General features: G+C 37.7%; 5 protein-coding genes, 1 long non-coding RNA gene and 2 pseudogenes across 6 annotated transcripts; 4 read left to right on the plus strand and 4 right to left on the minus strand.

Moving 5' to 3' along the window:
- Positions 1 to 107: 107 nt before the first annotated feature.
- Positions 108 to 947, minus strand: LOC149386472 (putative galacturonosyltransferase-like 7 pseudogene; annotated as a pseudogene).
- Positions 948 to 4,017: 3,070 nt separating this feature from the next.
- LOC149386473 (putative F-box protein At3g17490) lies at positions 4,018 to 5,175 on the minus strand. Its single transcript, XM_089626520.1, has one exon. It carries the CDS (start codon positions 5,173 to 5,175, stop codon positions 4,018 to 4,020), a length of 1,158 nt encoding a protein of 385 aa, XP_089482646.1.
- A 1,738-nt stretch (positions 5,176 to 6,913) lies between these two features.
- LOC149386474 (membrane protein PM19L-like) lies at positions 6,914 to 7,959 on the plus strand. Its single transcript, XM_089625628.1, has 4 exons — positions 6,914 to 7,186; positions 7,251 to 7,470; positions 7,575 to 7,620; positions 7,718 to 7,959. The coding sequence occupies exons 1-4, from the start codon at positions 7,060 to 7,062 to the stop codon at positions 7,802 to 7,804; spliced, it is 480 nt and encodes a 159-aa protein (XP_089481754.1). The 5' UTR covers positions 6,914 to 7,059; the 3' UTR covers positions 7,805 to 7,959.
- Positions 7,960 to 8,020: 61 nt separating this feature from the next.
- LOC149386475 (uncharacterized) lies at positions 8,021 to 10,432 on the minus strand. The gene is made up of 4 exons (XM_089625627.1): positions 10,001 to 10,432; positions 9,045 to 9,646; positions 8,863 to 8,953; positions 8,021 to 8,380 (listed from the first exon to the last, which is right to left on the minus strand). The coding sequence occupies exons 1-3, from the start codon at positions 10,074 to 10,076 to the stop codon at positions 8,870 to 8,872; spliced, it is 762 nt and encodes a 253-aa protein (XP_089481753.1). The 5' UTR covers positions 10,077 to 10,432; the 3' UTR covers positions 8,021 to 8,380; positions 8,863 to 8,869.
- Positions 10,433 to 11,481: 1,049 nt separating this feature from the next.
- On the plus strand, positions 11,482 to 12,394 carry LOC149386476 (uncharacterized). Its single transcript, XR_016301184.1, has 3 exons — positions 11,482 to 11,824; positions 11,931 to 12,187; positions 12,308 to 12,394. It is a non-coding gene; the product is annotated as an uncharacterized LOC149386476 (long non-coding RNA).
- Positions 12,395 to 12,544: 150 nt separating this feature from the next.
- Positions 12,545 to 16,113, plus strand: LOC149386477 (dual specificity protein phosphatase 1-like; annotated as a pseudogene).
- Positions 16,114 to 16,450: 337 nt separating this feature from the next.
- Positions 16,451 to 17,732, plus strand: LOC149386478 (uncharacterized). The gene is made up of 4 exons (XM_089625075.1): positions 16,451 to 16,518; positions 16,600 to 16,760; positions 16,862 to 16,982; positions 17,062 to 17,732. Exons 1-4 carry the CDS (start codon positions 16,507 to 16,509, stop codon positions 17,491 to 17,493), a joined length of 726 nt encoding a protein of 241 aa, XP_089481201.1. The 5' UTR covers positions 16,451 to 16,506; the 3' UTR covers positions 17,494 to 17,732.
- Positions 17,733 to 22,148: 4,416 nt separating this feature from the next.
- On the minus strand, positions 22,149 to 24,082 carry LOC149386479 (Pentatricopeptide repeat (PPR) superfamily protein). Its single transcript, XM_089626987.1, has one exon. It carries the CDS (start codon positions 23,973 to 23,975, stop codon positions 22,239 to 22,241), a length of 1,737 nt encoding a protein of 578 aa, XP_089483113.1. The 5' UTR covers positions 23,976 to 24,082; the 3' UTR covers positions 22,149 to 22,238.
- Positions 24,083 to 24,170: the final 88 nt, after the last annotated feature.

Here is a 24,170-nt window from a genome sequence, read left to right on the forward strand (position 1 = left end):
TCTCAATTCTGAAGCTTCTCTCTTTCTTCTTGTTCATCAGTTTTTCTCTCCATGACCGACCGTTAAAGTGAACCCCCACCACCTTCCGAATTGCTTTTAAACACGGTCTATGAGCCTTTCATCTTCAGCCTCCGAACATCCGTCCCCGCGAAGTTTCCCAGCCAGTTTAACCCCGACCCGCGGAACGAGCGTTCGCTCCTAACTCTCCGGCACAGCCACGAAGCCTCCAGAAGCTCGATCTCGCCGAAAACCCATCGCCGGACCCATTCCCCTCCAGATCTGCAGCTCAGCTCGTAGATCCTGTCCCTCCTCACATTATCCCCTCCCAGCCCGTGCTGGTTCCACCTGTGCTCGATGGGCGCCACGTGTCCCGCGAACACCAGCAGGAACGGCGGCAATGAGCCCAGCTCATAGATCCTGTCCCTCCTCTGCACCTCCATCCACTTCTCGATTCGCTCCGTGAACCCCACGCGCCTCCACCGCTCCAGATCCATCACCATCACGCCCGTGTTGAAGTAACAGGGCCTCCGGCCCAAGAACGCCGCCGAGTGGGCCGGGTCTCCCCAAAACCGGGGAGTGAAGTACTTGGTGAAGTTCGCGTGGCAATACTCCGGTGCTCCGATTGTTCTTGACCCCAGGCTGGTCCGCCATAGCTTCGAGATGTCGTCCACCACGATCAGATCGGAGTCCAGGTAAATCACTCTCTTCACGCACGATTCCAGAATATGGGGCAAGTAATTCCTGGCGTAGTTGAGAGGCTGTTCCAGGGCTTGTCTCACGGAGGTTGAGATTAAGTTTTTTACCGTCCCCACCATGTGGGCCCCGTGCCAGCGCCCCCCGACACCGCCGCCGCGATGGTGGGCGCGTGCAGCAGGATCACCGCCGCCCCGCACGCCGACGGCACCAGCCTCAGCGACAACGTCAGGAATATACAGCTCGACGGACATTTTCGTTTGTTCGACGAGTAGCTTTTTTTTAATCGGAATTAGACGAGCTTTGACCAAGTGATAACAACATATGACAATAAGAATTTTTTTTAATAAAATAAAAATCAAAGCAATTTACTTAAGTCCAAGGACATTCTCGTAAATTCATTTACCTCTGGTACCATGTGACTACCACGTGGCCATTTAACTGACGGAGTGGGCTTATAATACACGGAAGGTCCATCAATTTTGTCGGTCGTGATATTGAGGTCCAATAACCTCGATTTTATATCATAAGTCATCTTCTGTCAGTGATGCCATAAATCAGGGGGCAAAGATACAATTTCTTCTATCACTAATCACACGTAAGACTCCTAATAAACTTGACCTGATCAATTATCCAATAACTATTTTATTTGAGTGTTTTATTAAGAACTCTTCATTTTGTTGTTATGTCATATGATATATGGATTTATCTCTTAAAATATTACACTTCTGGTCCCAAAAATTACACTATTAGAAGTCTCGGCAATGAAGTATGAACCATAATCTCAACGCTCTATTAAGGATGATTTTGCAGTAGTCATTTTAGATATAGGGGCATTTTTGTCATCGAATCTTGTCAAGTTAGTTATGTTAGTTAAGCTTGCATATAAGTTTTCCAATCCAATCTTTTGGGGATTCAATGCTGTCTCTTTCTCAAACTCATTAAAACATGCGTAATTCATCAAAAGTCAACCATTTTCACCCAAAAAAAAAAATGACAAGAACAACGATAAGACTCTCTAATCAAACATAGTCCTCACGCTAATCAAACATAAAAAATAACAATAAAAAGATTACAGCAACAAAAACTCTCTCCCTGACTCTCATCAACCTACTCGTCCAAGTTTTGGTCAATCCACAATTTGCGAACTTTTAACTCAATGACCTCCCTAAGAAGGTCATGATCATGATTATGATCACTGACCATGAAAAACCTCCGGCCGAAACCGTGGACCTCAACCGCGATCCGACCCAACTCTTCCCGGCACGCTCCGATCCGGCCCAACATCGAATGCACTATCATCATCACCGGCCCGGAAAAGAGCTCGTCGACCACCGCCTGAATCTCCGCGATCTCGCCGCACAATCTCCCCACGATCACCCGGGTCGGACCCTCCGCGTGGCCCGCCTCGTCCGGGTCGGATCCGATTCCCTTCAGCTTCTTGAGGCCCAACATCTTCTTGGCGCCATTCTCGGCGGCCTCGAAGAGAGCGAAGAGCTTTTGGAAGACGAAGAGCTCTCTCCCTCCGGCGGCCTCGGCGGCGATCTTCGGCTCCAAGACCGCCCTGAAGAGCTTTAGCGTTTCGGTGATCTTTTCGTCTTCTCCGTCGGAGACCATGAACACGAATTCGACGAGAAGGAGAGAGAGGTTCGTCCCGAGCAAGATCAACTCTTCCACGACGAACCTCGTGGCTTTTTCCCGCCATTCTCTCGCCGAGACGTTAGATTCGAGACTGGCCATTGGGTGGCTCATCATGGTTATTGCCTTTTAGTTAGTGTATGTTAAGTTTTTTTTTTTTTTTTTTTTTTTTTTTTTATATTGTGACAAAGCATTGAGATTTATGGAACGCAGAGTGTGATGATTCAGTGGTATATAGCATGCGATTTGGAAGAGAAAAATGAAATTTAAACCAAGAGATAAGATTGGAATGAGATCCTGATTTTTTAAATTTTTTTGTAGCAAGGGAAACAATATCCGAACTTTATTTTATAATTAAGAAAGATCAAGAATGGAAACCAAATGAAGTTTATGATGTTGAGAGATTACGAAATATATTTAACATTACATTGAAAAGTATTTGAAACGTCAGAGACACGCTCATGCTATTATCGATATGCGTATCAACATTTATCAACTAAATGACTTCATTTAGGAAAACATATATGCATAGTCGAGATTTATTTACTGACCTCAAATCCAAACCATAACTTTGATTGTATTTCACCCTTAAGTACTATTGCTTGTCTCTGTTTTTGAATATTTTTCTTGATTCCTATCTGAAATAAGGTAAGATATAACAATAAAAATTAGATACATAATTCTATAAAAACTAAACATTGGATTTTGTAGGCTAATTTGATTCCTTATCACTAGTGCTTACTACTAAGCTATCTCCGTAACTTGAGCTCTCTTACGAGTTCTTACTACTACGCTCTCTCGTCGTTTATCTTCCTTATATCTCCGCTAAATATTAAATTCTTAGCTAAAAATAAATCCAAATAAACTCTAAATTATATTGGAATTTGGATCTTATGTCGTATTTTTTCGCAATTTTTATGCCATTCCATTTAAACACGATATACTAAATTTAACAAATTCTAATAAAAAAGGATAACACAATATTTGTTTCAATCTAATCAAATGGAGATAAAAGGAATACATAGTTTCAGCTTCAAAGCTCTTCAACGACGACTAAAGGGGTTATTAATTAATTAATTAATGTCGAATACAATTTAATCGTGAAGAGTTTTAACTTCAAAGCAACGGCTCAAGATGAAGTCAAGTGCAACTAGTAAGTTAGATGGTGATAGTTCTATTTGAACTAGTCTCTACTTGGTCATTGTAACAAGTTAGACATCACTATGTATTAAAATCTTAGTGTGATTCTTGTATATGAGGACTAGGTGGGAAATTGAGAGGTAATTTCTCGAGCTTGATCTCATTACGCTAGTTTGTAACTAGGATCGGAGATATGATACAACATTGTGGCTTATGTATGAAGCAACCATGAAGGAAAGATTCAAGAGATTATTAAAGTGGCTCGAACTACCTTATTTATATTATGAGGAGTTCTAGGGATTAGGCAATCATTCTTAATCTCGTAAATAAATCGTGTGCTTTGTTTGTGTTTTATCTTTCCCGATTTATTGTGTTTTCAGGTTTGCTTGCACATGAAGTTATTCCGTGTTCTTGGTTAATTAAGGCGCGAATCCTCATTTGATCGGATGGACATAAAAAGAAACACAAAAAAAAAAAAATTAAATGTTGTACATTCACATTGAAATAGAAAAATTGCAGCCGAGAACTCATATAATCATTTTTCACTCAAGAGAACCCAATTAAACTTTGGACAAACCCAATAGCCCTAAGCCGCGACACATCACCATCGCAAACACTCCGAATCTTCTTCGTCATCAAATTATACGAAACAATCCTTGTGTTACCCGCTCCCATTCTCATAACAATCTCATCACTCCCCAAAAACGCAAACGGTGGCTTCGGAATTCCTCCGGTCACATCTACCCTTAGTTTATCACTCCACCCCCAACGCGAGCCGTGATCGGACGGTCCACAATCACTCAACACCCATATCTCCAATTGGTCCACGATTGCACCGATTCTTCGATACAACAAAGCAACAGACTCATTCCACTCCAAAAGGCTTGTGTTGTGATACAACAAATGATTCTCCGGCAACGCTAAGCCGTGAAACTCCTCGGAACAAAGGTCAAACGCGTGGATTGTCGGTTCATAAGAGAGACGAAACGGAACCAACCAATAACAGACTCCTTTAGAGTAGACTTGTTTTTTGGCGGTAATACAGTAGTCGTTTATATTCACTTTTACCTCGACGTCTCTCCAAATTTCACCTCCTCCCAAGGTAAAAACCTGAGCCCTAAACGCGCTGGACCGATGGAAAACCCTAACGACTTTATAAACCCCGTTGATCGTGTCTCGCCCGAATCCAATCCTGACCGTTCGTTTTCCAGGCTCCAGCAGAAACTTCGCATCCCTCGTCACCGGATTAAAAAGCATGATTCTTCCGAGCGAGTGATTGGCCACGCAAATTATTCCATCGCAGTGAAATCCGATCAATTGAATTTTTCCGATAGCGCTAGGGCTTCGGTCAGGAAGGAACAGCAAGGGCTTGAGATTTTCGACATTGTAACTCACATGTCGATCCTTATCCTCATCATTATTGTTGAAGATGGTTATCGATCCTTGTTGTTCTAGTACATTCCTTTCTCTTCCGAAAGCGTCCGTGTCACAGTTTTTGAAGCGCTTGAAAAGTAAACATGATGTGTTGTTTTTCTCTTCGCTGTTCATCAGATGTTTGACTACGAATCTAGGATCCTTAAGGAGAGGGTTTACCAGAGTGTACAGCGATTTTTTAACAGCTTTGAGACGAATCAGAGACTCCGGTGATACCCATGACAGAATTTCCTCTACGATTTCCTCTGGTATGTCAGAAAAGCTTGCCATCTTTAATTGTTAACCCCTAAAATAAAAAGTTGTAATGGATTGGTAATAAATTAAGAAAAAAAATCACCAAGAGTGTTACTGCTTGGTTGGTATCAATCATATGTTATAACTACGTTAACCATTGAAATATATAAATAAGATCTTACCTGAACATAAGCGAGGTGATCAATCGGAAGTAACTCAGATGTATTGAGTCTGCTAGCCAAGAAGTGAATTTGAGTAACATATGAATTTAGGTCTTATAGGGAATAATATTTGGAACGATTTCGAATATGATAAGTTACGTTTTTATAGGAATGAATTCCAGATCTTATGCGGAAGAGAGGGATTGGATTATTTAAAAAAATTTAAAATATTATTTACCAGATTTTGTCATTAATTTTCTATTTAATTTATTTCCTTTTTAATCCATTATATTTACTTAGTTAGTTCACTATACAAGATTTTGTCATCAAGAACTTGGACTTTTTCCGTCCCATATGACGCCGAGTCCCGGTATTGTTCATGGAAGGCGAGAGATTTCATTGTGAATAGAAAGTGAGACCATTATGCTCTTGAGAAAAATTGCCACGTGTCGTCGTCTGACGAAATCACATGACGGACTCTAAGATAAAATTGGAAGTAGGCTTTACTACTTATTTTTTTTATGTTATGGATTATACTTTCATATGTTTATCTCCTAATAATACTTTATACTATTACTCAAAGGCAGAGTCTCGTTGGATCCAAGAAGAACATATGCCTCCTCAAATAAAAAAAAAACGTTATTTTACGTATAACTTTTTTATATTTGTCCAAAAATATTGTAATTATATTTTCTTGCCCTCTTGATTTTTTTTTTCATCTATGCCCCTAGCTCCGCCAGTTCTCATACTTGCATATAATTATAAACTAAAAAAAATTAATTTAGAAACAAATTTGAAAATGAGGTATAAAAATGTCTATCCCTAAAAATAATGGGGCAATCATACCTAAAACTTATTGTAAGTATCTAATTTTGTTTTTTTTATTATGTTTATGTAAAACGTGTACGTACATGAAACGTCATATTCTTTATTTTCTAAATAATTAAGTTTGTTTATCAAAGTGGTAATAAAAAAAAAAACGTATATAATATTGATGACAAAAAAATCCTTAAAATCAAAGGATCTGACATTTTGTTGTTGGTTCGTTTTAGCCTTTTCTTTAGAATAAGTGTATTTAAATCACAGAGTTAATTGATTTCTACCACTTATTGCCGTTTACGAAGTTAGTGTCATGCTAGTGTCGTTTCGCCATAAAAAAAGCGGTGATCAGGTTCATGTAAACAAATTTTAGACCATGTTGTGAAGTTCAAAGTTTATGACTTGGCGATTCTTTTTATAAACATCCTAAATGAAGAACGGAGAGGGAAATATAATAAATCTGAGAAGGAGTGAAAACGTAGATCGATTAAGGCAAAACCAAACCTTAATATTGTAACACTATACAAAGTGATAGTGTTTTTAAAATGAAAAGTTTATTCTCTCGAGTTGCAAAAAAAAAAAAAAAAACAAAAAACAAAGGTCCAAGGTCCAATCAGTAAGATGGCTTTGAAATGTGAAACAAGTAAGAATCCAGAATCAGTTTTGGCTTGCCTTGATGATGAAGAAACTTTCTTTCTTTACAGCCACAAAGATCCCCTTTGGGGTCACAGAAGCAGCCTTAAGCAAGAAAAGAACCCTAAAAAGAAAGCCAAGCCCAACATATATATAAGAACTTCCATTAACGCATTAATCATGTACCATCATCCACAACCGATAACATAACCACTGAAAAAGAAAAAAAACAGACACATATATCCTTTTCACCTTGCAATTTCACAGTGCCTTTTGCCCCAAGAAACAATAAATAATTACAAAAAAAATGGCCAACACCCAGATGAAATCTGCAGCCTCGCTTCTTATGGTGCTCAATTTCTGCATGTACGCCATAGTTTTGGGGATCGGTAGCTGGGCTATGAACCGAGCCATCCACTACGGCTTCGAAATCGGTAACTGAGAGCTCTCTTCTAAGAAAATCGAATAATTTACTAACATAGTATTACTGTTCATTAGGTCCTGATTTCCGACCCCCGGCTCACTTCTCGCCGTTGTATTTCCCGATGGGAAACGCGGCGACCGGTTTCTTTGTAACGTTGTCTTTGATCGCCGGAGTCGTTGGAATTGGTTCGATCATCTCCGGAGCAAACCATATCCGTTCTTGGACCCCCGAGAGCTTGCCCTCCGCCGCCTCAGCTGCCGCAATTGCTTGGTCTCTCACACTACTTGCCATGGGGTAATAATAATCTCATTATTTTTATATTCGCTTTTTTAAGTATTTTTTACTATGCGGGAAAATTGACTGTGTTCCCCATTTTTTTTTCTAAAACCTTTGTGTAGTTTCGCTTGGAAGGAGATTCAGCTCTGGAACAGGAATGCCCGTCTGGTGAGAGCATTATCGATTGAAATTTAATGCAGTTTGTAAAAGGAAATGAAATGGAAAAAAAACTTAAGTACCTGAGAAAATTCTGTTTTTTGTGCAGAAAACTATGGAGGCTTTTATTATCATCCTTTCTGTGACTCAGCTCATATATATCGGGGTGATTCACACCGTCGGTTCAAAGAGATGAACACGTGTTGAGAGACCTGAGTTTGTGTGTGATTACATTTCTCTGTTTTTCTTTGGCGATTTCTTGTGTGTTTTGGAACTTTTGGTGTGTTGTTCTTTGATTAGAGTGGATTGTTTACTCCTTCAAGCCAATAAAACATATTAATTTGGAAGAAACTGTGCTTTGAATCGGCAACAAAAGGTTTGCCAAAACAAACAAATCATGAGAAGCCATTAATAAGTTGTAATCTAGAATAACTCCATTCTCACAAAACAATACAGCAAAGAGTAAACTGCCCTGCAAAATTCACATGTAAATGCTCCAAAAAAAAAAAAAAAAAAGCTAGCAACATTAAGTTGAGTACCGATTTTTAGACACCACTATATAACCACCACAAACCCTATACCGTCTATCAAGCCGGGCCTCTTTGTGCCCATTATTCTTTTCGGGGGGAAAAACAACACTTATACTTCGTTCTAATTTTGGGAAATTCTTTAAATCGCTACGAACGAATATCTCTCTCCCTTCCTCGTCTTCAGAACCTTTGTTTATCGGCTATAATCTTTTCTGCAACTGATTCTAATTCTGCTTCAACACCTGGATCGTTTGATCAGATAAGGTTAAATTCTCTTTAAAAATTGTTCGTTATTTCAACTCCAAAGAATATCATAAAAGAAAATAACAAATACAAAGAGCATTGATGCTAAAACAAACAAAGTGCAGAATCTCACACAGATAAAGCTTGTGTCCAATCTCCAATTCAAACAAATATTACCGCAAATATATGCAAACAGAACGCATTGCAGGGAATCAAGTTAAAATAAGTAAATCCAATGTCACAACTAGTAACCTATAAAAAGAAAAGCAGAGATGTAATACAATACAAGTAATACAAAATATCCGTAGTAACTTCAATCCTTAACCTAGTCCTACGCACTATTCCTCAACTTTCTATAATATGAAACACGACATAAATCAATGATTCTAACAATCGCAAAAATGGGTCATCGTTAACATCAAAGATAACTATTCCTGGTCCCAATAGATAACTATCTCAGAATAACAAGATAAATACTAACCTGTTGTTTATCTCGATCCCGAAACCACATCAAACATTCCACAGCAACTCCACCACGGGGTTTTATGTACTGGATGAACACCCACCGAAGCCTGCACAAACATTTTACAATCATTTTTAAAACATGACAAATGAAACACTCAAATTACTAAAAAGGGCCAACCCATAAAAAAAAAAAAAAACCTGGTTTTCATGGCTCGGAGGAATCTTGGAATCGGCATTGCTGGGTTGAGCGACATGAGCATCCGAGACCGGAAAGCCTTTGGGGTCATCGCCAGAGGAAAGAACTAAAGTGCTTTCCACGACATTAATCGTCTCCTCCGAGATCGGAACAGACAGCTGGACAGACTCGATCGCCGGGGCCGGGGACAAATCGGCGACTACGTCGCAATCCTCCACAGAGGATTCGGGCTCGGCTTCGACAGAGACGACGACTTCGCTCGGTTCCTTGACCTTCTTTTCCTCTTTCGTCTTATCAGCAGCGGCGCCGGAATTCTCATCGTCGGAGCTGCTGCTCCGGCTACTGTTGCTGCTGCTCCGGCTACTCGAGCTTCCATCTTCATCGTCCTTCTCGGGCTTCAAGCTCCACTCGATCTCAGTGACTTTATCTCCCTGGTTTTCTTTCTCAATGGAATCGATGTTCTCCGGGGCAATAGATCGAACACCTGATGGGTCTCCTTTGCTAAATGGGTGATTGTTGTTGTTGTTGTGGTCCTGCTGAGCTGGAGAACTGACCTCACTCCCATCACTTCCCTTGTCATCTTGGGATTTCGAATCATCGTGCTCTGTCACAATTAGAGCCACAGATTTCATAATCAAGCGAGTAAAAGAGATATTTAAAAAAAAAAAAAAAAAAAAAACATGTAACCCATCGAAAAGTGAAAGATTGGGTTTTTTTTTTCCTTCTCAGTCACATGATACGAGAGAAAGCCTAGCCCACAAGAATTTGATGAGATACAATTAGCAAAAAAAAAAAAAAAAAAAAAAAAACTGATTCAATCACAGTACAATTCTGATCGAAAATTGAAAACGAAGCCGGATTTACGAGACTGCTTGTAAATCACCCGTAAAGGCCAAATCGAGTAAAGGTAAAGCAAAATGTAGAATTAAATATTAATAATTAAAAAAAATAAGAGTACCATTAGGATTGGCGTTGTTGGCTTCTAAAATCTTCTTTTTCTTAGCGGCCTTTCTCTTCCTAGCACCTGATGGCATGATTAATTACCTCTCTGTAAAGAACACGCACAAAATTGTATCTATATGTATGAAAATGGGTTTATCTCAGATCCTGTGAGAAATCTCTAACGAAAGAAAAAGCTTTATGGCTCTCCTCTCTCACGCTCTTTGTTATTTACGGGTATCGAAGGAAGGGAATAAATATGAAAATGTAACAAAAAGAGATAATTTTTAGCAGTGACGCCTGAATTCAAGGACAGCTGGTGGTAGGAGATGAGAGGAGATTCAGAGAAATTGTTTTAAGCGTTATTGTCTACGAATGAATGAAAAGAAGAGCATTTCTCTAACGCTATGATGGGCTTGTGCGATTGGCTATGAGTGTCGACAAAGAGAGAGAGAGAGAATTGTGTGAATATAAAAAATAAAAATAAAATGGTTAGTTCGTTTTTCTGAAAGGGATTGGTGGTGAGTGAGTTCTTTTTAGGGGTTTGGAATGTTCATGAATGAGTGGGAAAAGGTTCAAAATTAGTGGGCCTATTGGGCTATTTCCATGTGGGTCCCACCAACATTTACACACCTACCATTTGGCTAGGGAATGGCTGAAATAAATAATGGGTTTTTTTTTTTTTTTTTTTTTTTTTTTTTTTTTTTTTTTTGTGGTGTGTGTTAATCTGCCCCATGGAAAATAATGAGTTTTTTTTTTTTGGTAATGTGATTTCCTACCTATTTTTCTGAATTGATAAAGTTTTGGATTTGGAGTGATCAGTAATCACAGCCTATATGGTATGAAACTCCAAAATTTGTAAATCTGGAATCCAAAGTTATATTTTTATTGGCATTCCCCATTTTAAAAAGAGGATGCGCATTATTTATCATTTCCTGACTTGATGATAAGCCTAGTTGTTGTCCGACATGGACAGGATTCAAAAATTTCAAATAGATTAAATGAATATTTTGGTTTTTATGCATCATAGAAAATATAATCATTTCAATAAATAAAGTAATTAAACAGATTATTAGGTCAATAAAAAATAAAGTGCATGAAGTCATAATTCACACTGACCAAAAGTGCCAATCTGACGCATTAAACCGACATGAAAAAAGAAAAAAACAAATAATATATAAGATATATATCTTTCAAGTTGATATTTTTCAGGTTGAAACGAATATAGACCATTTTGCCCACTTTACTCTTTTTTTTAATATCTTAATTCATTAGTTATCTTTCCTTCTCCATCAGTCCATGGACAATATGTCCATACCATAGATAATAAGAATCTATGGCACTCAAACTGCTATCCAGAGTTTGCCACGTGGCAATCCTTTGCCCCCTTTCTGCGCGACACGTGGCTAAATTAGCTAACTCCTTGCGTGCCATGTGGCTCCTAAACACTTGGCTCCACGCTCTCTCTCTCTCCCTTACTTTTTATCACGCGCGTTTTCTTTTCCTCTTCCTTCTTCGTCTTCATTCGATACCCACGACACCCAGAGAAGAAAGAGAGAGAGAGAGAGAGAGAGAGAGAGAGAGAGAGAGAAAGAGAAGCGATAAGAGAGGGAGAAATCGTGAGAGAGAGAGAGGTGAATATCGCTGAAAAAAGTGGAAGATGATCGGAATTCCTGTCTCGTCCAAGGTAAGGACTCACGCTTCTTTTTTTTTCTCCTTACTCGTCGGATTTTAAAGATGAAATTCTAGGCTTTGGAGTTTATTTCTTGGGTTTGTTGATTCTTGAGCGTGAATCCGAGATAATGAAGTGGAGATGAAGGCTCGTTAGTGTATTAGTGTTGAGGTAGTGGAAACCTCTATTTTTCTTCTATTTCTTGCCGAAGTATTTAAGGGGTTTTAACGATCTCTGCTCACCTTTTCTGACGATCTCTGGACTCCGACGAACGAAGCACCGACGCAACTCTCATTCTGGTACTTCTTTTCTTCTCGACTACATATTTTTTATTTGAAATATTTGCTGTTAATTTAGAAATACTGATGCTATATGCCTCTATCGATTATCGGCCATATGTTTGTTGAATTAACTCTGAAAGTTTAGAATGCTATTGAGATTAAGATAGTAAAAAACACGAATTGAAATCCAAATCCAAGATGGCTCTGATCGACTCCGAGGAAGAATTGAAATCCGCTTTCAGAAAAGCTCAAGGTAAGACGATTAGATAGGACTGAATGAAATAGTTGAATGATTGTGCGAGTGCTGATTATTGACAGAGGAGGCTTTGTCGGCGCTGTTCTAATTCACTGTTGCGTGGTGCGGACCTTGTAGATTGATTTCCCCAATTTTGGAAACCCTAATCGAACGCCACCCAAATCTGAACACTTACACAATCGACATCGACAAGGAAGACCTCAGAAAAATGCTCAGCCAATTGGACATCACTGCCGTGGTAATCAATTATAACTCTCATTTTGTCTCGTCTCATTTTGTCTCGCCTCGTCTCGTCTGATGAGATTCTCTTGGCAGTTTCTATCGAAAGTTTTCAGGACTATCCGAAATGGCTTTGTTGGAGCTAAACAACGCACAACAAAGATTAGCAATACAACGTTTTCTTGAGTTTAGGATGAGATTCAAGGAGGACAAGCTTTCAATTAAGATTGAAGAGGTACGTAATTGTTTTTTATTATACATATATATGTTTGGCATAATAGTATTTCAGTCTATGGTTTTGAGGTTTCCTTTTTCTTTTTAAGGGTCTTTTTCTGGGCTCTTATGGAGCTGTGAGTAATAAGACCGAGCTGAAAAATCTAAACATTACGCATATTCTGACCGTAGCTAATTTTGTTCCTCCGTTTGATTCGAGTGAGTTGGTCTGTAATGTTGTAAATGGTAAGACCATCGCTTTCGATTTTGGTGCCAAGACAATGCCTACTTACGAAGAACCGAGTTCTTGTTTCTGTGTTTTACCTTTATTGTAGTGGCGGATAGGAAAGAACAGAATATAAGGAAGCACTTCGATGATTTTCGGTTTCATTGATGAAGCGAAAAGGACTGGTTGTGGGATTTTGGTTCATTGCTTTGTAGGAAAATGTAGAAGGTAATTTCCTTAATCTAGGCTCAGTTAGGTTTGAGAATTTCCCTGTGAATGATGAACATCCTCTGAAGTTAAGTTGCTTTTGTATTTTCTAATTGATTAATCTTATCGAGTATCATCATTGCAGTGTGATGATCGTTGTCGCCTATCTGATGAAACACTGGAATAAGTCTGCCTCAAGCCTTAGAACATGTCAATAGCAAAAGACCAATCGCATCTCCGAATCGTGGCTTTATCTCACAGCTCGAGGAATTCGAAAAAGCCCTTCGTGGTATGTTTAGCTACCGTTTATATATTTTTTTGAAACCAACATTTAAATTCAGAAATAAGTCTTTATACGATCTCTCTGTCAACGCATTGTTTGGGGAGATATCTTTTAGACCAAGTTCTCATATCTAATGCATGTGATCTGTATTGTGATATTTGTGTAAGTTTTCATGTTTTTTGTTGACAACAATGGAACTAATATTGCTTTATTACAAATTTACTTTGTTAGTGTCTCAGTTAGCTTGGTTGTCAGGAATGTGCACGGAAACAGACTTAATGGAACTATCTTGAGTGCTTTGCAGAGACTTGAAAGCATGACATATCTGTAAGGACAATGCAATTTCTTTTTATCGTGAAATTTATGCCTCATAAAACTTTAGTTATTTAGCGGATCTGAAAATCTCCATACGCTGTGATCCTGGGCTTGATCAAAGAGTTTACAATGCCCCTTCTGCATCTCAAGTTGCTGCCTTATGGGTTGACGAAGACTCGACTAACAGTGAGAGACTTCATGATATTCTTGTTTCAGCTCGCACCGGGGAAAATTATAGAATCAACTATTTTTTTGGGTGTTATGATCCTCTTCAATATCCTTTATTGTTCCCTCATGGAGATGGCGGTTGGCATAAGGGCATCAGTAGAGCTCAAAGAAGTGGAAATCGCAGAAACATTACTCATTCGTCTCTTCCTCATATGAACGAAATGGGTTCGATAGCCGAGCTAATAGCAAACGAAACAGCAGGTATGATTGTTATGTGCATATTTAATATTCCAAACTTTTATGAACTTACTTTACAATATCTTTATTTAATATTATAAATTCTCAATATATTGTCTATATATTTACAAAGATGTGAACGCTGCTGTGACAACCATCAAGACGAAGAGGACCATTCTGTTTATTGACATGAATGTCAATTTATTGAAATGAATGTCAATTTATTGAAATGAATGTCAATTTATTGACATTCATGTCAATTTATTGATATTCATGTCAATATATTGACATTAATATATTGAAATGAATGTCAATTTATTGACATTCATGTCAATATATTGAAATGAATGTCAATTTATTGAAATTCATGTCAATAAATTGACATGAATGTCAATTTATTGACATTCATGTCAATTTATTGACATTCATGTCAATATATTGACATTCATGTCAATATATTGACATTCATGTCAATTTATTGACATTCATGTCAATTAGGTCTTTGATCAGAAGTTTTTAAATTGTCATTTATGTCAATAAATTGACATTCATGTCAATATATTGACAAATATGTCAAGAAATTGACAGTTTATTGACATATTTGTCTAGAAATTCTCATATATTATAAATTCTCATTATAATATAAATTCTCAATATATTGACATTCATGTGAATATAATATAAATGTATCAGAGATATGCTGTCCAGCGATCCTTATGTTGTTTTGACTCTTGGTCAACAGGTTTGTTGTTTCTCTTTTTGTCTTCCTGTCCCTGAGAATCATATAAATAGAAGTACTGCCCGCATTTGAAGTCCCTTTAGTGATTGCCATGAAAAAAGAAACATCCATTTTGGAGAAATATTTTTGCATTAGGATTAAATTTCAATATTAGTTTGATTTGTTTGCTCCTCCGGCTTCAGAGCTTGATGTCCCTAAATGTCTTCTTAGCATAGTTTTACATTTAGATGATCAATTGATGCAAAAAAAAAAAAAAAATGAATTGGTGATGATCAAGTGTTGTTGTTATTCTAGACCGTTCAAACAATCGTGATCAAAAGCAATTTGAATCCAGTATGGACCGAGGAACTCATGCTATCAGTTCCTCAGCATTTCAGAGCCTTAAAGTTGGTAAGCAAATTTATTTATTTATTTTTAAATAGTAGTGGAAAAAGAAATTATTATTCTAACGAGTAAGCGCCTTAATTATTTGTTTATGCATACAAACAATGTGATTAGATACCATTGAACAAATTGATGTTCAATATTCATTGATAAAATAGTCTGAAGGACAAGATTAATGGGTATTTGAGACACCACTTACAGTAAAAAAAATATCATAGTTAAAGTTGTGGGGTGATGAATAAAATCATTTATGGCAATCTTAAAACGCAATATGGTTTTCGGTGTGGACACAGGGTTTTCGATCACGACACGTTTTCGGCGGATGACATAATGGGAGAGGCGGAGACGGAAAAGTCAAACAAGAGTTGACCCTCAAGCTCCAGAATGTCGAGTCCGGAGAAATGGAGCTAGAACTCGAGTGGATGCCTCTCGACCAGTAGTAAGCACTTGACTCCATATCCTTCTATAGGTCTTCTGCTGATTTTCGGACCAAAAATGCATTTTTTTTAAGTTTACCTAAAAGCTGTTGGTCTAGGAGTGTTATATTTAGTATCACTATTTTATCAAAAACGTTTTGCTGACTAGGAGTGTTATATTTATTTAGTATTGCTATTTATCATAATTGTGTGCTATCTTTGATGATCAATTTGCTACTTTCCATAGTTTAGTTACATTCACATAAGGGATGTTACTGTTGCTGGTTAGTTCTAATATATTTATTGTCATGTCACTTCAATCAATTAGAATACCAAGAGTCAATCAATTAGAATACCAAGAGGCACCAAAGTAGACATCAGATTAGAATATTAATAGACAGTATATTTGTTTTATTACACAGCTTCTTCTATAAATACACAAGTCCAGCTCCATCTAAATACCCCTTCTAATACCAATTTCAGCTAAAATAGTATCTTCTCTTCTGCTCTCCACATGATGACTTCAAGGTTAGTATCTTCTTCTTCAAATTTTAATATTCACAAACAATAACACATGTACTGTGATGCTTACTTGAAACTGTTCAAGTAGTATAGCTTATGAATTCTATATCCATTTTTTATGAGCTTTAAAATATATGGTTCTGAAACAAGTAAAACATATTTATTTTAATCAATTTTTTACTTCAACGTTAGTATCTTTTTCCTCATATTTTAATATTCACAAACAATAAGACATACTGTGATGCTTACTGAAAATTGTTTAATTAGTATAGCTTATGAATTCTATATCCATTTTTTAATCCATTAGTATAGATTATGAATTCTATATCCATTCCACTTCGTCCTCCTCCTGATGATCAAATTATTCCAATCAGCCATGTGCATGATATGGCTCTGATGGTATGAATGCTTAGACATGTTTTATCATATTTTTTTTAATTTACATATACATATATTAGACATGTTTCCCTTTATCTACAGAGGTCGGCATTTTGGGTGAAGGGCAAGCTAAAAGTTACAGACTTTAAACAACCATTTTGGTACGTTTCTTGCGAAAGATGTCACAGAGCAACTGGATCAGTTTTACAAACCCTGTTCGAATGTCTTTTCTGTGATACTCCACAAGCAAGAGCTATTCCCTGGTTCGACCAACTAACTTTCGTATATCCTTTATACAAATAACGAACACTTCTTGACTCTCTGCGGTAATAAACAAATAACAAATTATTCTACTATGTTCTAGGCCTAGAATTGAAGTGGATATAGAAGACTCAACAGGGCTCATATCAGCTACTCTCTTTGGACAAACTGCTGAAAACATATTCTCATGTCTAGCAACGGACATCGTCAATGCAACATCGATGGTAAGTCACAAAGTTGACCAAACTTCATATTCTTTTAGTACAGCTGTATGACTTATTCATGTTTGTATTTCTTAATTAGGCTCTTAATCAAGCACCTCCACAGTCCTTTTTTGAGCTGCCACACAAGAACAACTTCCTTGTGTATATCAAAGCTCCAAAAAATGATATGCCTACTGCCATGAGAACAAAGTTCACGGTTGTTTTTGCTGCTGAAGAAACTAAAGACATTGGACATGACACTCTGCCCAATATCTCAACATCTACTGCACTCATCGAACATGAGTCTGAAAAACAAGATAATCCAGTCATTATTCCAACTCAGACAAAAGACGCAGAATCAAATGAACTTTCCGTTCAAAAATCCGTTGAGAAATATAAACTCATATCTACACCATCCCAACCTGAGGCACAACAAAGTGACGGTCACTCCTCCAAGGTCGGTGCTTCTAACCGTGAAGATCTCAACACCAAGCTCAAAAAGAAGCCAAAAATCGAAAAAAAAACAAATTGAAGTGTTACTTTTGTTGAAATCAAACTATGGTTTTTGATGACATACCCTCAAATCACTCTTTGTGATTATAGCTATATTATGTGGGCTGCTTTTGAAGTTTTTTTTTGGATATTGTATTATCTAAATGTTTCTCTTATCAATCTAAATTTTCCAGCCATGTCGAAATCAACTTGTTTGATGTATTTTGAACAACATTTTGAACTTCAAAATGACCAATATATATTTATATGTTCAAGGTATTTAAAGTCTCTGTTATGGCGTCATTTTTCGTATGAGAAAAACGATAATCCAAATGCAAAAACGACAATCAAACGTCATTTTTGTAGATGAACGTCATTTACAAATATATATTAATTGGTAAATACATACTTTTCCCAAAATTTTCATCAACGGTTTGGATTTCTTCGAACTTGCTCGTTTTCATTTTACGATCATTCGCGCGTAGCGCGTAGCTATTACTAGTCCCTTGAGAAGAAGAAGAAAAAAAAAAGGATGAAAAGCGGTGAAATTAAAGTATCATTTATGAGAGAGTAACCACATAACAAAAATAAAAATATCTCTGGTCAAAGTCAATGAAAGTCAAATCAAATAAATATTCTTGTATTCTACCGCATGGTAAATGAACGTTGTGCATGTCTCTTCTTCACCCCTATATATGTGAAGAGAATACATACACGTACAAATCTCTTACGTTAAAATATGTTCCAAACCAGCCACCTATTAATTTTTATTTCTTTTCATGCCACTTTCTTTCACGACCACAATATACTAGTGGTAAGAATTTTTAGACATTGTGCATTTATTTGTCAATACATACATTATTCATGGGGCCTAATATCCGTACAATATTGTACATTATCATTAAGCGTATTGGTTAATGAAGTTAATTAATATATGAATCCGTCATGCTTTCTCACATAAAACCCTCACATTTTGGAGCATTTAGTTTAAGCCAAAATAAAAAATATCTCGTTACTGGAAAAAAAAAAATCATGTATTTTTATTTATTTATTATTATTACTGTATTTGTTGCTATCATCTATTACATTGTGCAATTATTGTCTGGTTAGCACTGAGTACTCGTGTACCTAAATTTAAGAGGCAAAGTCAGATGCTTTGAAATGTCTCGTCTCTTGGTTGCAATTGCAACAAAAGTCCAATCCATTTCACGAAAGTCATTATTTAAAATCAACGAGAAGTAGAGAATTTTGTAGGTTTGCTAAGAAGTCCAATATCTGGCAGCGGACGAATAATTACGATGCATATATGAGTCCTTGTACGTACATTATTTCTTTGCTTAAGAGGAGATATGTATTTTATCGTTGAAGGCTCGAGATTCACTAGAGTGAGAATATCCCATAAATCAATGTTGGAACATATCAAACTTTGCATACGTGGCAAGTTATAAAGTAAATCAATCGACGTTGGGTTGTAAATGAGTGTGACAATAAGACGTAAGGGAAGAGAGAGAACAATTTGAGAGAGTTTGGAAAACACTTTGAGTAAATCTTGTATGGGTTGATAAAAAAAACTGTAAACTCGAGTCATGATTGTATCGTGAAGAAAGCCTTTTAAATTGATTGAGATAGTAAAAGATCAAAACATTGAGAAAGACTTGAAGTAGGTATCTTTTGAGTGTGAGTGTGTGTTCTTGTCATTTACATTTTCAATGTTGAATTCGTTTAGATCGCAAATACCTTAGAGTTCAAGAAATATGATATTGATTTCATTAGGCATATCTTACAATTGACATGAAGATCATGAGGGCCCTTGATAAATGAGACCTGCCCATTGATAACCATGAATCATGAAAATGGTGTACAACCATGCACAAAATTAGTGCAAACTCAGGGACGGCTATAGCCCATTCTCAATTTTTTTTTTATTTACATTTTTTTTAAAGTTTTTTTTTTATCTTCTTATAATTTTTTACCCTAAAAATTTACGAATCAACCCCTCCTGGAATATTTTCGCATATTAGTCCCTCCGAATTTATATTTACGGCTTCGTTCCTGTGTATAACGTTTTGATCCTTCATCTCGATGACAATTTCTTACACGACGTGTAAAAAAAAGCATTGTATCAGTCGTACCTAGGTTAATTAAGTTATAATATCTAGGTACATACATGAAAAAATCAGTCAAACAGAATTCATTTGTAAGGGAAGCTCTTCGTGCGTTAAATGACCGGAGACGAGTCGATAAATGAGATTCTTGATGATGACTTCAAAAAGCTGATAATTGACTAATCTAATATCAGTGTTGAAGTAAAGGATGAAGAGCATGAGGAAAAACTCTGCAAACAAGCACAACAAGTTTGAGAAGAGAACCAAAATAGAGATGCATTTATTAATGTTGAAGCGGGATGTGAAAGTTCTAAGGCACTTAACGTCACCACTGATAACTCATCAAAAGATTGGGTACGTATTGGTTTGAAGACCTCAAGAAAAAATATGGTGGACTTGTTCTTGATGGAAATGAGAACATATGGATTAAGATGCATGATAGCATTGAAATATATTTTTCTAATAAGGGTATGAAGTTATTTCCGGAACTGAAATGAAATCTCATATCTTCAGCTTCAGGTACTATCGATCAACAAGGTTATGGTTTCACACTTTCACATCTGAATAGAGAAACTTGTTGGTATGTAAAGGAAACGTGAAAACGATGAAGGGATTGAAGAAAAATGGCCTCTATTTTTATGTGGGATGTACTCTCATTGAATTTCTACATCATCTATCCAAGAGATGTAAGAAATGATAAAGTTAATAAGTTATGACATCTGAGATTAAGGCAAGTGAGTGAAAGAGAGGGCAGCCAGAGGATAAGGTAAGCTAGGCCATCACGTTATGCATCATAATATAGAGTTTCTAATTTTAGTTATATTTAGGTCATTTAGTTATGTTTAGTTATATTTATGACCTGTGCTCATTTGATTACATAAGAGCTTGCCAAAAAAATTTAAGCAAATTAGGCCTTTAAAAATAATTAAAACAACATTAGTGAAGAAATTCAAAAAATGACCTAAATAAAAAAAAAAAACAAGGGTAGAAAGTACATTTTGATAGAATTTGGGAAACATTTTGAGTGAATTTTGTATGGGTTGAAAAAGTGTAACCTCGAGCGATTATATTGTGGGAAAAAACTTGTGATGATTGAATCTTTAGGAAGACGATAGTAGCCCTTTTTGGTGGAACCAGGATAAAATCGTTTGTAATCGTGTGTGTGTTCTGGTCATTTACATTTTTTTTGGCTAATATTTACATAATTTGTTCTCTTGATTTGATTCTTAGGCATATGGTACGGCATGGGACATGGTTGCATATAATTAAGAATAATTAAATGGCTGCACGAGGGATTTGATGGGGACATAGTCATAGAGCCAAGGGTTAGCCGATAAATACGGCAACGGGTATTAGATTGGTATAATTAAAGTGCAGTACATGTGGCTTAGTACGTTACTTGCAACAAAAAATTATATATATATATATATTGGTTTGAAACTATAGTTGTAGTTATTCTAATAAGTGCTTAGATGATATGATATTGTACCATTTCATCATTAAAATAAAATACGCTGCACATGTTCTCGTGTATGTCTACTGATATTCGACACCATTGACACAGAGCACGAACATGCTTTCAATTAATGACATATTGTTATTATATTATATGTCATGCATACACCATTGTGTATGCATATACTTCCATTTATACATGCAGGTAGTCTGTAAACTAGCAGAGATATCAGAGCTCGGATGGTATTGATGTTTTTGTTATATGTTCTCCTTGAGAATTGAAATAATGGTCCATGATTATGTAATCAACAAGCTATAGATTACGTGACAAAAACAAAAACAAAAAAAGGTGTATTTGGAGGGGGTTGAAATAATCTTTTTAGATGATGTACATGATTCATGAAGGAATAATTTGTTACAACTAATCAATTTTTTAGATATGTTTTAAGTGTTTTTTTTGTTAAAGTTTCATTTTATTAAAAAATATTTTACCAGGTCGAAGTAAATTAATTAACTGTTTAGGTTAATTTAATTTACTTCGGCTTGATAAGCTATTTTTCTAAGTGAATTAAATTAACGCTCATAATAAACTAAGATTCCAGTTGTTTCCGAATTTTTATATAATCAACACAGCCCTTGAATTCCATAGCAACTCTTTCCCCTTAATGAAGTAATAATTTTTTTTAATCCATGATAGTTTTAATGAAGCTATGTTTTGTTTTAATCCATGATAATTTTTAGTTTTTGTGAAGAAAAGAGATAAAAATATGTTTCACATGTAAGCTTTACTTATATTTTTTTATAAATTAATTTCTGGAAATATGTTTTATATTAATATTAACAAGTTGGAGGAAGATTTAATGAGGGTAATTGTAAATGATAGATGGAAATTAGGGACATGAGTTGAAAAAAAAAAAGATAACAGAGGAATGACAATTTCTTATACTATAAACGACATGCCGTTTCCAGATTAAGACCTCATGTTTCAAGAAACAATTTGCCGCCGAAGATAATCCCTTGTTCTGGCATATATCGTCCGTTTTCTCTTACCTAAGACGGGTTTTTTTGTACACAGTTTAAGCTTTGTCCTAACTCAGAGGCACCAAATGTACATCTAATTCCTGTTTTATCCCCTAAAGTGATAAAACCGGGTCGAGTCTCTCGCGACGATATTCGTGACGATCTTCACGACAATCCACGCACACTCGTAGGTTCTTCATGACCATCACAGCTCTCCCTTAACGTGATCGCGATCCTCTCCGAGCTTCGAACCCTTCACCGTGACCCAGCTCGAACCAGACTGCTTCGCAACCCCATTTCGCCTCATCGCGGCTCGGACCCTCGAAGCGTCGCTCCATCTATTCGCCGACGCGTAAGCGTTGGACATCAACACGTAGGCCGCGCTGCAACTCGGGTCGATCTCGAAGATCCTCTCCGCTGCTCTTTCGGCCACGTCGAGGCTCGAATGAGCTCGACAAGCGCTGCTGAGCAGAGAGAGCCAGAGCTTGGAGTCGGCCTCGAGACTCGTGTCTCTGATGAACTCCTCGGCCTCTTCGAGCCTCCCGCACCGGGCTAGGAGGTCGACCATGCAAGAGTTGTGTTCTTGGGTTATCTCGAGAGATTCGGATCGGGCGACGAACTCGAAAAGTGCTCGTCCTTTTCGTAGATTCCCCGAGTGGCTACAGGCTGAGAGCAATCCGGTGAAGGTGATCTCGTCCGGGTCGATCCACGAACGGGTCATCGAGCCGAAAAGGGTCAGAGCCGAGACCCCGCGGCCGTGCTGTGCACATCCCACGATCACCGAGTTCCACGACACGATGTTCTTCTCGGAGATCGTTTGAAACACGGCGATCCCGTCGTTTATGTTTCCACATTTGCAGTACATGACCACGAGAGAGTTTCCGACGAAAGGGTCGGTCTCCAAGCCTAGTTTTATAGCTCTCGAATGGATGATCTTTCCCCGATCTAGAGCCTCCAACGCACAAGCGGCGTTGAGAGCGCTGGTGAAGCAAGACTGATTCGGAACGATTCCAAACGCGATCATGTCTGCGTGAACCGATAGAGCTTTTTCGGGTTCAGAGTTCGAGGAATATCCGGTGATAAGAGCTGTCCAAACGGCCACATTGTCGTGCAATTTCTCCTCGAAAATCTTGCGAGCGCTCTCTACCAACTCGCAATTCGAATAGAGAGTTATAAGAGAAGCGGAGATGAACTCATCGAAGATGTATCCTGATTTAACTATCTGGCCATGAATTTCGATACCAAACCCTAAGTCAGATAAATTTGCAGCTGCGGTCACCGCACATACCAGTGTTGGCGAAGAAGGCTTAAAGCCGGAGCTCATCATTCTCATGAAAAGAAGCAAAGCTTCGCTGTTCCTTCCGTTTTGGAAGAGCCCGCTTATCATCGACGTCCAAGAGATCACGTTCCGACAAGGAATTTCCTCGAAGAAATCGACGGCCTTTTCAACTCTACCGTTGCTGAAATATCCGTGGATCATCGCGTTCCACACCGCAGAGTCTTTCTCGGGCATGTCGCGGAACAAGCTCTCGGCTAAACCAACGTGGCCGAATCTCATGAGGCCGTGAATCATAGTCGTCCATGAGACCACAGTCCTCTGAGGCATTTCGTCGAACACCTTCTTGGCGAGTTTCAGGTCACCGCAGTCCAGAGCGCCTTTCATCATTGAGTTCCACGAAACCGCGTCTCTCAAAGGCATTTTGTCGAACATCTCGTAGGCTTCGTCAAGTCGATGATTTCGCGCGTAGCCAGTCACCATCATCGTGAACAAACCGATGTTTGGTCTGTGAACCGCGTCAAAAACCTTTCTTGCTTCGTCTACTCGTCGGTTCTGTAAATGCTCTGATATCAATGACTTGCAACACAAGCCACTCAACTTGGCGTATCCTCTCACACCCATTGAAACGCGGGGATAACTAAAACTGGCGGGAAATCTCACCATCGCTTACTTTTGCTCAAAACGACCACCATTCAGAATCCAATCGGAAGTTTTTCGATTCGAATAACGAACTCGAAAAAAGAAGAGGCTAATGAAACGCACCGTTTCGTGCCAACAGCAGGACTTTGTTTTCCTTTTCCTTTCCTTTTCCGAACGATCGGAAAGGATATTTCAGATCCGAAGATCAGAGTCATCCAT

Source organism: Urtica dioica, chromosome 9, assembly GCF_054948205.1.
Source record: "Urtica dioica subsp. dioica isolate 48M chromosome 9, U.dioica_male_clone48M_v1_H2, whole genome shotgun sequence".
Classification (NCBI taxonomy): domain Eukaryota; kingdom Viridiplantae; phylum Streptophyta; class Magnoliopsida; order Rosales; family Urticaceae; genus Urtica; species Urtica dioica.